At 43.1% G+C, this 18,121-nt stretch overlaps 2 gene segments (V, D, J or C); both read right to left on the bottom strand.

Moving 5' to 3' along the window:
- Positions 1-110: 110 nt before the first annotated feature.
- Positions 111-2,322, bottom strand: LOC132458167 (Ig lambda-2 chain C region-like). The segment is given in 3 exon segments: positions 111-627; positions 1,149-1,212; positions 2,257-2,322. Coding segments are annotated over 3 exon segments (456 nt in total).
- A 6,039-nt stretch (positions 2,323-8,361) lies between these two features.
- Positions 8,362-11,321, bottom strand: LOC132458166 (immunoglobulin kappa constant-like). The segment is given in 3 exon segments: positions 8,362-8,893; positions 9,413-9,476; positions 11,193-11,321. Coding segments are annotated over 3 exon segments (519 nt in total).
- Positions 11,322-18,121: the final 6,800 nt, after the last annotated feature.

Here is an 18,121-nt window from a genome sequence, read left to right as displayed (position 1 = left end):
ATTTGTTTGATGAAGATGGCAGAGGTTTTATATGCTCATTAGAAGCCACATTAATTCGAAACTACAGAAGATAAACGATAGTAAATGATGACAAGAAAGAATTTATTCTTTATATCTTTATTAAATGTTCAACATGTGACCAACACAAGCAACGGGTAAAAATCTGAAATGTTAATGAATCAAAGACATGTTATATTAATGTAAATCATCTAAAGCTGCGGTGCCACCTGAGACAGAGAGACATAATGCAGACGTGTCAGAGGAGATCTGTATCCTCCAGTACTTCCATGCTGGAGCCTCTCTACTCTGAACACTCTCCAGGATTCAGGGTTTGAGTGACAGGCTGCGTCTGGCCATTCTTACTGGCCTCACAGCTCACTGAGCCCGCCTTCCTCCACTGGTCTGCAGGGAGGGTCAAGGTGCTGCTCCAGCTGTAGTGGCCACCTTTCCCCAGGACCCCCAGGCTATCGGACACCCCCACAGACCTGCTGCTGCACCCCACCTTCCAGCCAAGCTTCCAGTCTGAGGGGAAGCCCCCACTGGCCACACACACTAGTGTAGCACTGCCCTGCTCCAGCTCCACTCTGGAGGGAGGGAGGACGCTCAGCGTGGGCTGCACCACTCCCACTGGAAGAGAGAGAGAGGAGTGGACAACAGGCTCAGTTAACATCAGCCTCATAGGAGCACAGAGGGAAGGGACAGCTTCCTGTTCACCAGCAGTTGGTGACATTAAAGAGGAAGGGAACCATTGTGTTTAAAATCTCTTCATTCAAATGGTAACATGATTATATTTTAAATGATTGAACTTCAAAATTTAGCATTTTATTGGGTCAACATTAATCGACAAGTGTGAATTTCTTCAAACTTAAATGTGACTGATTTGCCAATTCAATAAATGAATAATGTCACAGAAATAATGAGGTCTTTCATGAAATACATTATATTGTAGAACATATGTAACATATGCAGTGTAATTTAAAAGACAGAACTCTGTACCACAATATATTTACACTTTGTCCTCAGCTTATCTTTAAAAAAAAAGACCAGAAATTAAAATATAGAAAGTTCCAAAAGATAAGATTATCACGCTTAATTATATTTAGAGAAAGTTAAATTTGCCAGGCAAAGAAAAGTGTCCTTGTACTTACAGTCAACGATGAGTTTGGTGCCTCCACCAAAAGTCCACCACAGTGACACAAACTCATTAAGAGGCTGTACAAAAACCTCCCGCACATTAAACACTCATTTCACTGACACACAAACACTGGCTTCTCACAAAAATCGATGAATTATTCATTATTTGACGGGCTACACTGCAGCTAAGGTTTTCTGCTTTAGATTGAATTAATATAAGGAAACGATTTTACATTTATTTTCAAACAATCTTTGGAGCCTCACAAAAAACGATTAAACAAGCCAAACCAGTCCACAAACAACTTTAAAAATGAAAGAATGAATGTAATAAACATGCATTTAATAAAAATAAAGAATATGTTACGATTAATTAAAGCATTTTTGGTTGTGATGTAATGAGTAACTTTTTTTATACACAATTTAGAAAATTAATGAATTTCATACAAACCAAGATCAAATTAACCAGAAAAAATGCTATAGATTGCAATTCCAATTATTTACACCAAATCAAATTTCGTATTCCAAAAGTGTGGACGTTAAAGAGATACAGCGGTCCTCCCAGAATGTCTGCAGTCACTCTCACCCCCGTCTGATGAGTGGAAACAGGTCATTTCCATATAGAGGAAGCTTTGCATGCTCAGCTGAAACTGGGGTTCTGAGAGGGTTTAAAGTCCTCTGAGTTCAACACTGCAGGACTCTGAGCTGTCACTCAACACCCCAGAAACCGTGGCAACCATGAATCACCTCACCCTCCTTTTCTGGACAGTGGTCTGTGGATCCTTAACAGGTTGGTTCATTCCACTCAGTCAAAATGTGGACCACCCATCTCTGTTTGCTTGTGTTTTCTATTGGATAACTCAATGTTTGGTTTGTTTGTTTCCTACAGGAACCAGCAGTCAGGTGACTGTGACTCAGACACCAGTAGTGTCCTTTAATCCAGGATCCACAGTCACTCTGACCTGTAAAACAAACCCAGCGGTTTACAGAGATGGTGATGGAGATGATTATATCTTCTGGTATCAACAGAAACCTGGAGAAGCCCCGAAGCTCTTCATAAAATATACAAACCAACTTGTATCACCAACACCAGCTCGGTTTAGTGGCAGTGGAAGCAGCACTGACTTCTCTCTGACCATCAACGCCGCCCAGCGTGAAGATGCAGCAGTTTATTACTGTCAGAGTTACCATAGTGGCGGTGTGTTCACACAGTGATTGAGAGCCGTACAAAAACCTCCCTCAGTCACACTGCGTAGACACTGAGCTGTTACAGCAGGAACCTGCTGCAGCTGCTGAGGGGGAAGAGACTCTGACACAGAGCGCTGAGCACAGAGCTGGCTCTAACCAGGGGCCTCAACCAAGAGCCAGCATTATATCCCTGAGCATTATTAAACATACAAGTACTACCTCAACTACCACGTGTTACATACAACTATTATCTCAACTACCACATAATACATACAACTTCTACCTCAACTACCATATACAACTACTACTAGAACTGCCACGTATTACATACAACTCTTACCTGAACTACAAGATATTACATAAACTACAAATTGAACCACCACATATTACATACAACTAATACTTCAACATGTCGAATACAACTACAACCTCAACTTCATCATATTACATCACCCCCCCCCTCCCCCCAGTCACACCTCAGCAGTAAGAAGACAGAGTCCTGGTTGAGGCCCCCCAGGCCCCAGAAGGTCGGGGATCTGGTCCTTCCGTGGACGGCTGCTCCGTCTGCCCCTTCTCTCCAGTCCCCACCCTGGGGGGGTCCCAGACTCATCCCTATCACTGGTTCCCCACATGGAGTCCATCAACAGATAGGCATTGGACCCCCTCAGAAACATGTCCAGACTGGGGCCGTCCCTCACTGCCCCCGTGGTAGAGACCCTCATCCACGCCTTCATCACCTCCCCTCTGGACGGGGGTCTTGGAGTCCCACTGGGGGGTCCCCACAGAGCCCTGGATTGACTCCAGTATACCAATCCCCCCCCCCCCCCCCCCCTCATCCACCTCCACCGGCTCCCATAGGGGTCCTGTAGCACCTCCTCCTCCTCCTCCTCCTCCTCCCCCTCCTCCTCCTCCTCCTCCTCCTCCTCCTCCTCTTCCTCACCCCCCAGTCCCTCTAGCCCCCGCTCCTCTCACAGCTCCTCAGCCCCTACTCCCCGTTCCTCAGACCACGGACTGCTTTACCCCCCCACCCCCCCACCCCGGGTTAGGGACTTCAGCTATGGACAGAGCCTTTAGGGTGGCTGCCCCCACTCTGTGGAACTCGCTCCCCGGGAGATCCTCAACGCTGGATCCATCTGCGCTTTCACAAGCTGCCTGAAGACCCACTTACTGGGCCTGGACTTTGGAACATGATCTTTTCGTATTTATTTGTTTATTTACTGTTTTAATATATAATGTTTCATATTTTTTTGTTCTTTGTCACCCACATATGAAGCAGCTTGCGTCCTGATGAAAGGAATTACTTTCTTCTTATTATTATGAATAGATTTGAGACAGCTTTATATTAAATTCAACCTGTAGATAATGGAGTTCATGGAATCAGTCTTAATTGTAATGGTGTTGGTTGGAGACAAGAGGTGCCATTGAGCTGGTATGGAGATATGCACACATGCTGCTTTCACTGGATTCTCCAGAGACTCTTCTGAAAGCCCTAAATTTCCACTGACTTTCTGTCACTGAAGAGACACAGGTGCACATCTGCTAAAACTGGACATCATTTGAATAGCTACGGTTCACTAATTACAGAATACGGTTAAAGAAACACATATTTTAGCCATGTCGGTTTGGTCTTTGACTCATAGACAAACATTATGAATATGTGACTGTTTCCCCCACTCAGCATGCTAGGGTTCTTATGTCTTGGTGAGAGATACTGAATGTCTTTTGAGATGTACTTTTACATGTTTATAAGTTGGTATCTGCAGAATCCTGTACATCGCCCTGAACTTCTATTTGATGGACTGATATAAAGTCAGTCTGACACACATGGGTCATTACAGCAGCAGTGGCTCTATGACTGGCACTGGTCCACTGGATACAGTTAACACACTTTACAACAACATCCACACAACCAACACTTTGCTCATTCAGAGATACATGCCATAGCTTTAAGCCTTCATTCACAATGGTGATGAAACTTGTCTAATAAAGATTACATATGTTTGATATGCTCATTGGTAGAAAGAGAAACAGATCTTACACGATTGGAAAATATTACAAGAAATATTGTACTTTTTGCTTTTTTATTTGATTCAACATGTGACAAAGCAAGGGGATAAAATTGGAGAGCATAATGTCAATGAATCAAACACAAGTTATATTAATGTAATTCATCCAAACGCTGCAGTGCCACCTCAGACAGAGAGACATAAAGCAGACGTGTCAGAGGAGAGCTGTATTCTCCAGTACTTCCATCCCGGAGCCTCTCTACTCTGAACACTCTCCAGGATTCAGGGTTTGAATGACAGGCTGCGTCTGGCCATTCTTACTGGCCTCACAGCTCACTGAGCCCGCCTTCCTCCACTGGTCTGCAGGGAGGGTCAAGGTGCTGCTCCAGCTGTAGTGGCCATCTTTCCCCAGGACCCCCAGGCTATCTGACACCCCCCCAGACCTGCTGCTGCCCCCCACCTTCCAGCCAAGCTTCCAGTCTGAGGGGAAGCCCCCACTGGCCACACACACTAGTGTAGCACTGCCCTGCTCCAGCTCCACTCTGGAGGGAGGGAGGACGCTCAGCGTGGGCTGCACCACTCCCACTGGAAGAGAGAGAGAGGAGTGGACAACAGGCTCAGTTAACATCAGCCTCATAGGAGCACAGAGGGAAGGGACAGCTTCCTGTTCACCAGCAGTTGGTGACATTAAAGAGGAAGGGAACCATTGTGTTTAAAATCTCTTCATTAAAACGGTAACAACATGTTTATATTTAAAATGATTGATCTTCAAAATTTAGCATTTTATTGGGTTAACATTAATCGACAAGTGTGAATTTCTTCAAACTTAAATGTGACTGATTTGCCAATTCAATAAATGAATAATGCCACAGCAATAATGAGGTCTTTCATGAAATACATTATATTGTAGAACATATCTAACGTATGCAGTGTATTTTAAAAGTCAGAACTCTGTACCACAATATATTTACACTTTGTCCTCAGCTTATCTTTAAAAAAACGACAAGAAATTAAAAATATAGAAAATTCCAAAAGATAAGATTATCACCCTTAATTATATTTAGAGAAAGTTAAATATTCCAGGCAAAGAAAAGTGTCCTTGTACTTACAGTCAACGATGAGTTTGGTGCCTCCACCAAAAGTGTACCACAATGATACAAACTCATTAAGAGGCTGTACAAAAACCTCCCGCACACTAAAGTCTCATCTCACTGACACACAAACACTGGCTTCTCGCTAGAATGGATGAATTAGTCGATATTTGATTCATTGGAAATATTATAATTAATATATATTAATTGTATGAATGTATATTAATTTAATGAAATATATTTATCATTCATTTACTTTCATAACATTTTTAAAGGCTCACTTACAAACGGTTTATTGTTTTAAAACAAGTCTATTAATTTGACTCAATGAAAAACCTTCAAGCCAATGTTATATTCATGCATTTATTATAAACAGAACAATATGTTTTTATCTATTATTCTTGGTTCAGGTAATAATGTAACGACCATTTCCTTCAAAGAAATGGAAAGTTAAAGGATTTCAGACAAACCAAGATCGGCTTCAATCAGATAAAATGTTATGCATTATAAATTCCAATAGTTTAGAGTAAATCTGAATACGTATTCCAAAAGTGTGAATGTAGAAGAGATACAGCGGTCCTCCCAGAATGTCTGCAGTCACTCTCACCCCCAGTCTGATGAGTGGAAACAGGTCATTTCCATATAGAGGAAGCTTTACATGCTCAGCTGAAACTGGGGTTCTGAGAGGGTTTAAAGTCCTCTGAGTTCAACACTGCAGGACTCGGAGCTGTCACTCAACACCTCAGAAACCGTGGCAACCATGAATCACCTCACCCTCCTTTTCTGGACAGTGGTCTGTGGATCCTTAACAGGTTGGTTCATTCCACTCAGTCAAGATGTGGACCACCCTTCTCTGTTTGCTTGTGTTGTCTATTGGATAGCTCAATGTTTGGTTTGTTTGTTTTCTACAGGAACCAGCAGTCAGGTGACTGTGACTCAGACACCAGTAGTGTCCGTTAATCCAGGATCCACAGTCACTCTGACCTGTAAAACAAACCCAGCGGTTTTCAATAATAATTTGCTACACTGGTACCAACAGAAACCTGGTGAAGCCCCCAAGCTCATCATAGTATATGTAAAGCTACCTGTATCAGCAACACCAGCTCGGTTTAGTGGCAGTGGAAACATCACTGACTTCTCTCTGACCATCAACGGCGCCCAGCGTGAAGATGCAGCAGTTTATCACTGTCAGAGTTTCCACTTTCCTAACGCTGTTGATGTGTTCACACAGTGATTGAGAGTCGTACAAAAACCTCCCTCAGTCACACTGCGTAGACACTGAGCTGTTACAGCAGGAACCTGCTGCAGCTGCTGAGGGGGAAGAGACTCTGACACAGAGCGCTGAGCACAGAGCTGGCTCTAACCAGGGGCCTCAACCAAGAGCCAGCATTAGATTCCTCAGCATTATTAACTACCACGTTTAATATACCACTACTACCTCAACTACAACATATTACATACAACTACTACCTCAACCACCACCTATAATATACAAGTACTACCTCAACCACCACGTATTATATACAACTACTACCTCAACTTCCTCATATTACTTACAACTACTACCTCAACTACTACGTATAACATACAACTACTACGGCAACTGCAACATATTGGATAAAACTACTGCCTCAACAACAACAAATTACAAACAACGCAAGGAGGTGAACACAGACGTGACAGAGCTCTGTCCTGTGTGCGTGCGTGCGTGCGTGCGTGCGTGCGTGCGTGCGTGCGTGCGTGCGTGCGTGCGTGCGTGCGTGCGTGCGTGCGTGCGTGCGTGCGTGCGTGCGTGCGTGTACGACTGGTTTATCCTGTGCCTTGATTACTGATTCACCACAGGTGTGCAGCCTGTCCCAGTGAGGCTGCTTCAACCAGCCATCGACCACACACACTCCGGCCCCCCAACACCAGGTAGGGAGCAGGGGGGGATCCCCAGCCGAAGTCCACCCCCCCACCAGACACGAAAAAACATGTACTAAATAATAAACTGGACTCTGACCAGGGTCACCAAACCGTACGTATACAATAATAAATACGATCCAAACACCATTGTCCCCATAGCTCCCCGGTGTCTTTGTGCTGTCCAGTCAGAGGGCACACATGGAATAAGGAGATTTAATATTGGATTGACGTGATTTATCTATGAACTAAGGGTCAATCCTGATGAAACAAAAGCATGCTACTCGGGAATATTTTAATTATTGTTAAAGAGGTGAACAGAGTGGAGGTCATGGAATCAGTCTTTATTGCAATGGTGTTGGTTAGACACTAGAGGGCGCAACTGAGCTGGTATGGAGACATGCACAGATACTTCTTTCACTGGAGTCTCAAGAGACTGTTCTGAAAACCTCAGGCCTATATTTACCCTGACTTTCTGTGACTCAAGAGACACAGATGCACATCAGCTAAAACTGGACATCATTTGAATAGCTACATCTCACTGCTCACAGAATACGTTTAAAGAAACACATTTTTTAGCGTTGTCGGTTTGGTCTTTAACTCATAGACAGACATTATTAATATGTTACTGTTTCCACCACTCAGCATGCTAGGGTTCTTATGTCCTGTTGAGAGATACTGAATGTCTTGTGAGACGTAATTTTACAAGTTTCTGAGTTTGTATCTGCAGAAATCTGGAGCATCTCTCTGAACTACTATTATATGAAGTGACATAAAGTCAGTCTGACACACATGGGTCATTTCAGCAGCAGTGGCTCTATGACTGGAACTGGTCCACTGGATAAAGTGAAAACACCTTCCAAGGAAATCCCCACAAACAATACTTTGCTCCTTCAGAGATACACACCATAGCCTTAACCCTTCTTTCAAAATGGTAGGGAAATATGTTGGATAAAGATGGCAGAGGTTTTATATGCTCATTAGAATCCACATTAATTTGGAAATACGAAAGATAAATGATAGCAAATGATGACAAGAAAGGATTTAATCTTAACATCTTTATTAAATGTTCAACATGTGACCAACACAAGCAAGGGGTCAAATCCAGAGAGCATCATGTTATTGATTAGAAGACATGTTATATTAATGTAATTTATCAAAATCTGCAGTGTCACCTCAGAAAAAGAGAAATAAAGCAGACTTGTCAGAGGAGATCTGTATTCTTCAGGTCTTCCATGCTGGAGCCTCTCTACTCTGAACACTCTCCAGGATTCAGGGTTTGAGTGACAGGCTGCGTCTGGCCATTCTTACTGGCCTCACAGCTCACTGAGCCCGCCTTCCTCCACTGGTCTGCAGGGAGGGTCAAGGTGCTGCTCCAGCTGTAGTGGCCATCTTTCCCCAGGACCCCCAGGCTATCAGACACCCCCCCAGACCTGCTGCTGCCCCCCACCTTCCAGCCAAGCTTCCAGTCTGAGGGGAAGCCCCCACTGGCCACACACACTAGTGTAGCACTGCCCTGCTCCAGCTCCACTCTGGAGGGAGGGAGGACGCTCAGCGTGGGCTGCACCACTCCCACTGGAAGAGAGAGAGAGGAGTGGACAACAGGCTCAGTTAGCATCAGCCTCATAGGAGCACAGAGGGAAGGGACAGCTTCCTGTTCACCAGCAGTTGGTGACATTAAAGAGGAAGGAAACCATTGTGTTTAAAATCTCTTCATTAAAACGGTAACAACATGTTTATATTTAAAATGATTGAACTTCAAAATTTAGCATTTTATTGGGTTAACATTAATCGACAAGTTAAGAATTGGCAAAAGTTAATGGTTTGCCAATTCAATAAATGAATAATGCCACAGCAATAATGAGGTCTTTCATGAAATACATCATATTGTAGAACATATGTAACATATGCAGTGTAATTTAAAAGACAGAACTCTGTACCACAATATATTTACACTTTGTCCTCAGCTTATCTTTAAAAAAAAAAAGACAAGAAATTAAAAATATAGAAAGTTCCAAAAATAAGATTATCACGATTAATTATATTTAGAAAAAATTAAATATGCCAGGCAAAGAAAAGTGTCCTTGTACTTACAGTCAACGATGAGTTTGGTGCCTCCACCAAAAGTGTACCACAGTGATACAAACTTATTAAGAGGCTGTACAAAAACCTCCCGCACACTAAAGACTCATCTAACTGACACACAAACACTGGCTTTTCACTAAAATGGATGAATTTGTCGATATTTGATTCATTGGACATATTATAATTAATATATATTAATTGTATTAATGTATTTAATGAAATATATTCATCATTAATTTACTTTCATAACATTTTTAAAGGCTCACTTACAAACGGTTAATTGTTTTAAAACAAGTCTATTAATTTGACTTAATAAAACCTTCAAGCCAATGTTATATCCATGCATTTAATATAGAACAATATGTTTTTATCTATTATTCTGGGTTCAGGTAATAATGGGACGACAATTTCTTTCAAACAAATGGAAAGTTAAAGGATTTCATACAAACCAAGATCAATTCAACCAGAGTCAATGTTACACATTATAAATTCCAATAGTTTAGAGTAAATCTGAATATGTATTCCAATAGTGTGAATGTAGAAGAGATACAGCGGTCCTCCCAGAATGTCTGCAGTCACTCTCACCCCCGTCTGATGAGTGGAAACAGGTCATTTTCATATAGAGGAAGCTTTGCATGCTCAGCTGAAACTGGGGTTCTGAGAGGGTTTAAAGTCCTCTGAGTTCAACACTGCAGGACTCTGAGCTGTCACTCAACACCCCAGAAACCGTGGCAACCATGAATCACCTCACCCTCCTTTTCTGGACAGTGGTCTGTGGATCCTTAACAGGTTGGTTCATTCCACTCAGTCAAGATGTGGACCACCCTTCTCTGTTTGCTTGTGTTTTCTATTGGATAACTCAATGTTTGGTTTGTTTGTTTTCTACAGGAACCAGCAGTCAGGTGACTGTGACTCAGACACCAGTAGTGTCCGTTACTCCAGGATCCACAGTCACTCTGACCTGTAAAACAAACTCAGCGGTTTACAGTGGTAATCAACTACACTGGTACCAACAGAAACCTGGAGAAGCCCCCAAGCTCATCATAAAATTAGTAAACCAACTTGTATCACCAACACCAGCTCGGTTTAGTGGCAGTGGAAGCAGCACTGACTTCTCTCTGACCATCACCGGCGCCCAGCGTGAAGATGCAGCAGTTTATCACTGTCAGAGTTACCACTATCCTAACAGTGTCCATGTGTTCACACAGTGATTGAGAGCCGTACAAAAACCTCCCTCAGTCACACTGCGTAGACACTGAGCTGTTACAGCAGGAACCTGCTGCAGCTGCTGAGGGGGAAGAGACTCTGACACAGAGCGCTGAGCACAGAGCTGGCTCTAACCAGGGGCCTCAACCAAGAGCCAGCATTAGATCCCTGAGCATTATTAAACATACAAGTACTACCTCGACTACCACGTATTACATACAAATACTACCCCAACTACAATATATAAAATACAAATACCACCTCAACTACTAAATAGAACTACTACCTCAACTACTGCATATAATATATAACTTCTACCTCAACAACAAGATTTTACATACAAGTACTACATGAACTACATTGTTTTGCATCCAACCAGAACTTCAACATATTGAATAGAACTACAACCTCAACTACAACCCCCCCCGCCCCCCCCCCCCCCCCCCCCCCCCCCGGTTGGGGCCCCCAAGGCCCCAGAAGGTCGGGGGTCTGGTCCTTCCATGGACGGCTGCTCCGTCTGCCCCTTCTCTCCAGTCCCCAACCTGGGGGGGTCCCAGACTCATCCCTATCACTGGTTCCCCACATGGAGTCCATCAACAGAGAGGCATTGGACCCCCTCAGAAACGTGTCCAGACTGGGGCCGTCCCTCACTGCCCCCGTGGTAGAAACCCTCATCCACGCCTTCATCACCTCCCCTCTGGACGGAGGTCATGGAGTCACACTGGGGGGTCCCCACAGAGCCCTGGATCGGCTCCAGTGTACCAATCCCCCCCCTCATCCACCTCCACCGGCTACCATTATGGTCCTGCAGCACCTCCTCCTCCTCCTCCTCCTCCTCCTCCTCCTCCTCCTCCCCCTCCTCCTCCTCCTCCTCCTCACCCCCCAGTCCCTCTAGCCCCCGCTCCTCTCACAGCTCCTCAGACCCTACTCCCCGTCCCTCAGACCACGGACTGCTTTACCCCCCCACCCCCCCACCCCGGGTTAGGGACTTCAGCTATGGTCAGAGCCTTTAGGGTGGCTGCCCCCACTCTGTGGAACTCGCTCCCCGGGAGATCCTCAACGCTGGACCCATCTGCGTTTTCACAAGCTGCCTGAAGACCCACTTACTGGGCCTGGACTTTGGAACATGATATTTTCTCATTTATTTGTTTATTTATTTTTTGATTGTTTTACAATATATTTCATATTTTTTTGGTTGTTGTCAACCACATTTAAAGCAGCTTACGTCCTGATGAAAGGAACTTTCTTATTATTATTATTATGAATAGAATAAAGCCTGCTCTATATTTAATCAAACCTGTCGATGGTGGAGTCCATGGAATCAGTCTTTATTGTAATGGTGTTAGGTCGACAGTAGAGGGCGCCATTGAGCTGGTATGGAGACATGCACACATACTGCTTTCACTGGAATCTCCAGAGACTCTTGTAAAACCTCAGCCCTACATTTCCACTGACTTTCTGTCACTCAAGAGACGCAGGTGCACATCTGCTAGACTAAACTGGACATCATTTGAATATCTACGGTTCACTGCTCACAGAATACGTTTAAAGAAACACATCTTTTAGCGATACCGGTTTGTTCTTTGACTCGTAGACAGACATTATGAATATGTTACTGTTTCCACCACTCAGCATGCTAGGGGTTCTAAGGTCTGTGTGGGATATACTGATTGTCTCGAGAGACATACTTTTACATGTTTACAAGTTGGTATCTGCAGAAACCTGGACATTTCTCTCGACTTCTATTTTATGAAGTGACATAAAGTCAGTCTGACACATGGGTCATTGCAGCAGCAGTGGCTCTATGACTGACACTGGTCAACTGAATACACTGAACACATTTGACAACAACATCCACACAACCAACACTTTGCTCATTCAGAGATACACACCATAGCTTTAAGCCTTCATCCAAAATGGTGATGAAGCTTGTCTAATAAAGATAACTTTTTTTGGATATACTCATTGGTGTAAGGATTAATCGACAGACACAGCAGTTACACAATTGGAAAATATCACAAGAAATATTGTATTTTTTGCGTTTTTATTAAATGTTCAACATGTGACAAATCCAAGCAAGGGGTAAAAAATCAGAGAGAATAATGTTAATGAATCAGACACGTGTTATTTTAATGTGATTCAACAAAAGCTACAGTGCCACATTGGACAGAGAGAGATAAAGCAGACGTGTCAGAGGAGATCTGTATCCTCCAGTACCTCCATGCTGGAGCCTCTCTACTCTGAACACTCTCCAGGATTCAGGGTTTGAGTGACAGGCTGCGTCTGGCCATTCTTACTGGCCTCACAGCTCACTGAGCCCGCCTTCCTCCACTGGTCTGCAGGGAGGGTCAATGTGCTGGTCCAGCTGTAGTGGCCATCTTTCCCCAGGACCCCCAGGCTATCTGACACCCCCCCAGACCTGCTGCTGCCCCCCACCTTCCAGCCAAGCTTCCAGTCTGAGGGGAAGCCCCCACTGGCCACACACACTAGTGTAGCACTGCCCTGCTCCAGCTCCACTCTGGAGGGAGGGAGGACGCTCAGCGTGGGCTGCACCACTCCCACTGGAAGAGAGAGAGAGGAGTGGACAACAGGCTCAGTTAACATCAGCCCTCATAGGAGCACAGAGGGAAGGGAACATTAGCAATCATCAAGAAATATTGTTTCTTGTAACATGGAAATGTATACAACCTTATTCATGAATCATGACACATTTCAACTGTCAGGTTGCTTTTCTTAATAAGTCTTTCTTTCACTTCCTTTTTATTATATTTCATTTCGGATTTAGCAAGAAAATTCTATCAACTGGATATTTTAAGTACATCAATACAAGATTACATATTATATTAAATAAATGATGACTGCATTTTTAGATTTCGAAACAGAAACTGAACGAAACTGTTTAGTCAAATTAATGAAGTTCAAAGTAACTCAATTATATTTGTAATAAATTCTGAATTCTCACAATAAAGAAAGCATTTGAAAAACACTACCAACAATAACATTTAATGACTGAAAATGTTTACACTGTCATTAACCTTTCTTAAGAAAAAAATTCAAATTAAAGTTAAAAAGTAAATGTATATATATCTTTACAGGTAAGTTAGACAAAAGTTAGTACTATGTCAGATACAGAAAAGTGTCCTTGTACTTACAGTCAACGATGAGTTTGGTGCCTCCACCAAAAGTGTACCACAGTGATACAAACTCATTAAGAGGCTGTACAAAAACCTCCCGCACACTAAAGACTCATCTCACTGACACAAACACTCGCTTTTCACAGAAATCTATTAATTATTCAATATTTTACTCTCCAGCTATTGTTTTTTCTACTTTAGATCGAATTAGTAGAATTAAAAAAAGATATACCATTTTAAAACAATCTTTGGAGTCTCACAATCAAACAGAACAAATAAACGAGCCAAACCAGTCCACAAATTGAACTTGTTAGACTTTCCAAAATGAAAGAATGGATGTAATAAACATGCATTTAATTCCAAAAAATTATATGTTTATTATAACATTTTAGGTTCCCCTGTAATGAGTAACTTTTTTATACAGAATTTTGAAAATTAATGAATTTCATACAAACCAAGATCGAATTAAAAAGAAATGTTATAGATTCCAATTCCAATTGTTTACACCAAATCAAATTTTATTCCAATGGTGTGAATGCAGAAGAGATACAGCGGTCCTCCCAGAACGTCTGCAGTCACTCTCACCCCCAGTCTGATGAGTGGAAACAGGTCATTTCCATATAGAGGAAGCTTTGCATGCTCAGCTGAAACTGGGGTTCTGAGAGGGTTTAAAGTCCTCTGAGTTCAACACTGCAGGACTCTGAGCTGTCACTCAACACCCCAGAAACCGTGGCAACCATGAATCACCTCACCCTCCTTTTCTGGACAGTGGTCTGTGGATCCTTAACAGGTTGGTTCATTCCACTCAGTCTAAATGTGGACCACCCTTCTCTGTTTGCTTGTGTTTTCTATTGGATAACTCAATGTTTGGTTTGTTTGTTTTCTACAGGAACCAGCAGTCAGGTGACTGTGACTCAGACACCAGTAGTGTCTGTTGCTCCTGGATCCACAGTCACTCTGACCTGTAAAACAAACTCAGCGGTTTACAGTGGTAATCGTCTACACTGGTACCAACAGAAACCTGGAGAAGCCCCCAAGCTCATCATAAAATTTGTAAACCAACTTGTATCACCAACACCAGCTCGGTTCAGTGGCAGTGGAAGCAGCACTGACTTCTCTCTGACCATCAACAGCGCCCAGCGTGAAGATGCAGCAGTTTATCACTGTCAGAGTTACATTAATCCCTATGTGTTCACACAGTGATTGAGAGCCGTACAAAAACCTCCCTCAGTCACACTGCGTAGACACTGAGCTGTTACAGCAGGAACCTGCTGCAGCTGCTGAGGGGGAAGAGACTCTGACACAGAGCGCTGAGCACAGAGCTGGCTCTAACCAGGGGCCTCCACCAAGAGCCAGCATTAGATTCCTCAGCATTAGTAAACATAAAAGTACTACCTCAACTACAATATATTACATGAGAACACTACCTTAACTACCACGTATTACGTACAACTACCAACTCAACTACCACACATTATATACAACTACTACATCTACAACTAAATACAACCGCTATCTCAACTACCAAGTTATACATACAGCTACTGCCTCAACTACAAGATATTACATGAAACTTATAATTGAACTACCAAATTATACATGCAACAAAAACGTCAACATATTGAATACAACTACAACCTCAACTACCACACATTACACCCCCCCCCCCCCCCCCCCCAACACCAGAGAGAGGGGGGGAGGGGGAGGGATGATCCCGAGCCGAAGCCTACTCCCCCCACAAGACATGAACCAATGTATGAATAATAAACCTGACTCCGACCAGGGTTAGCATACCCAACAGTAAACCAGACTCTGACCAGGGTTAGCATACCCAACAGTAAACCAGACTCTGACCAGGGTTAGCATACCCAACAGTAAACCAGACTCTGACCAGGGTTAGCATACCCAACAGTAAACCGGACTCTGACCTGGGTTACAAACCCTACTTAGAACCATTATAAATACGGTCCAAACCCCTTTGTCCCCATAGCTTCCCAGTGTCATTTTGCTGTCCAGTCAGAGAGCACACATTAAATAAGGAGATTTAAAATTGGATTTATTTTCTATGAACCCAGGGTAAATCCTGATGAAACAAAAGTATACTACCCAGGGATATTTTAATTATATATTAAAGGCACCCAGTGCAACTTTCGAGGCAAAAATGGACATTCAATTTCTAGTATTTTTTACACGTAGTATATTTCAATAACTCCCTTCCATTACATATCGACATTCAAGGAGCGAAGATGAGACGTCGTTGTGTGGTGAGAACTGATGGAAAATCGTAAACAAAAACAATGGGCGCCATTTTCTTTATTTATTGCGATCTCACAAAAATAAACAGGATTCCAGTCGGCAATCCTCGGAACAAGACCGATGAGTCCCGAACGCTTCCGGAGATTCTAAAATGTGATCCTGTCACTGGTTCTGTTTGCCAATGCGCGAATTGTTTTCTAAGTGTGTACATACTTTACGATACGCACCCACATTCAAATTTTGTACCATTTTGTACCGTTTTGTGCCGTTTTGTACCGTTTTGTGCTGCTTTTTCTGCGCCCGTGGTTTTCTCATTTCTGTAAGGATGGCACATCGTCCTCCCCGAGCAACAAAGCAGAAAGCCCTGGAGGGTTTTCACCTGATGGAGGAAGATTCCAGCAACGAGGTATGTAGAAAAGTTTTGTTTTCTAACTTTTGCGTGGACCGTAACGTTATGTGTTGTCATCGATCACCGGTCTCACTTAGTATTCTCTAATAGATATGAGTAGATAAAGTAGATTACTTACCTGTCAACCACCTTCAGTTCCGATTTGATAAGTTTTCCCATTTGTATAAGTTTGTTTTCATGGAAGTACCGATTTGATGAATTTTGCGTCCAGCAAGCCATTTTTTGGGGGGGATTTATAGCATCTACCGTGAAAAATAGAAGCCAGGCGGCAATTTATCCACCGATATTCCCTAAAGTCTACGCTTCAAACCTAATGTAAACAACAGTGGAGTTTAGCATTTCAATGACCCTGTCACCTTTCTCGGTCGAGTGCTAATTATGGAAGATCTGAACCACACCAATATAAAAACAAGAGAATGCATATTGCCCTTTATCCGACCCGCCAAACATAGTAACTATAGATGAAAACCTATAAACATGATAATCACTTATTAGGCCCGATTTACATTACTGTTCTACACATCGTACAGCAATTTCAAAGTGTAAAGCGGGCCTTACTTTTCATCTTGAATCATTCTAGTACCCTTTCTCATTCATCTTTTACTGTCTGGTCTAGGACAATCTGGGGCCACAAAGGGCATTTGCCCGACACATGGCAGAGAGTGTATCATCAGGTCCGGCCACTGAACCACTTCTAGACATGGACATGTCCTCTGCGGATATGTCCTTTGAGATGGACAGTGATGAGAGTAATCTCGACAGTGCCAGAAGTGGAGGAGAAAGTGAAAGAGGAGCCAGCAGAGGAGCAAGGGGAAGAGGTGCAAGAAGTGGCGCAAGGGGACGAGGGGCAAGGAGAGGAGGAAGAAGGCAATACAACCCCCCAAACCATGCGCTCCCAAATAGCGACGTCACGTGTTCGGAAAACTCAGAGGCTTGCCGACTGGAATCCTGGGTTATTTTTTGTAGGTTACAATAAATAAAGAAGATGGCGCCCATTGTTTTTGTTTACGATTTTCTATCAGTTCTCACCACACAACGACGTCTCATCTTCGCTCCTTGAATGTCGATATGTAATGGTAGGGAGTTATTGAAATATACTACGTGTAAAAAAGACTAGAAATTGAATGTTCATTTTTGCCTCGAAAGTTGCACTGGGGGGGGATAAAGAGGTGAACAGAGCGGAGTTCATGGAATCAGTCTTTATTGTAATGGCGTTGGTTAGACATTAGGGGGCGCCATTGAGCAGGTATGGCGACATGCACACTTGCTGCATTCACTGGAGTCTCCAGAGACTGTTCTGAAAACCTCAGCCCTACATTTACTCTGACTTTCTGTGACTCAAGAGACACAGGTGCACATCTGCTAAAATAAACTGGACATCATTTGAATAGCTACAGTTCACTGCTCACAGAATACGTTTAAAGAAACAAATCTTTTATCATGTTGGTTTGTTCTTTGACTCATAGACAGACATTATAAATATGTTACTGTTTCCACCACTCAGCATGCTAGGGTTCTTATATCTTGGTGGGAGAAACGTAATGTCTTTTGAGACGTACCTTTACAAGTTTCTAAGTTGGTATCTGCAGAAACCTGGACATCTCTCTGAACTATTATCATATGAATCGACAGAAAGTCAGTCTGACACACATGGGTCATTTCAGCAGCAGTGGCTCTATGACTGACACTGGTCCACTGGATACACTGAACACA

This window comes from Gadus macrocephalus, chromosome 5 (assembly GCF_031168955.1).
Source record: "Gadus macrocephalus chromosome 5, ASM3116895v1".
In the NCBI taxonomy this organism is placed as follows: Eukaryota; Metazoa; Chordata; class Actinopteri; order Gadiformes; family Gadidae; genus Gadus; species Gadus macrocephalus.
This window is presented reverse-complemented; position numbering and strand designations above follow the sequence as displayed.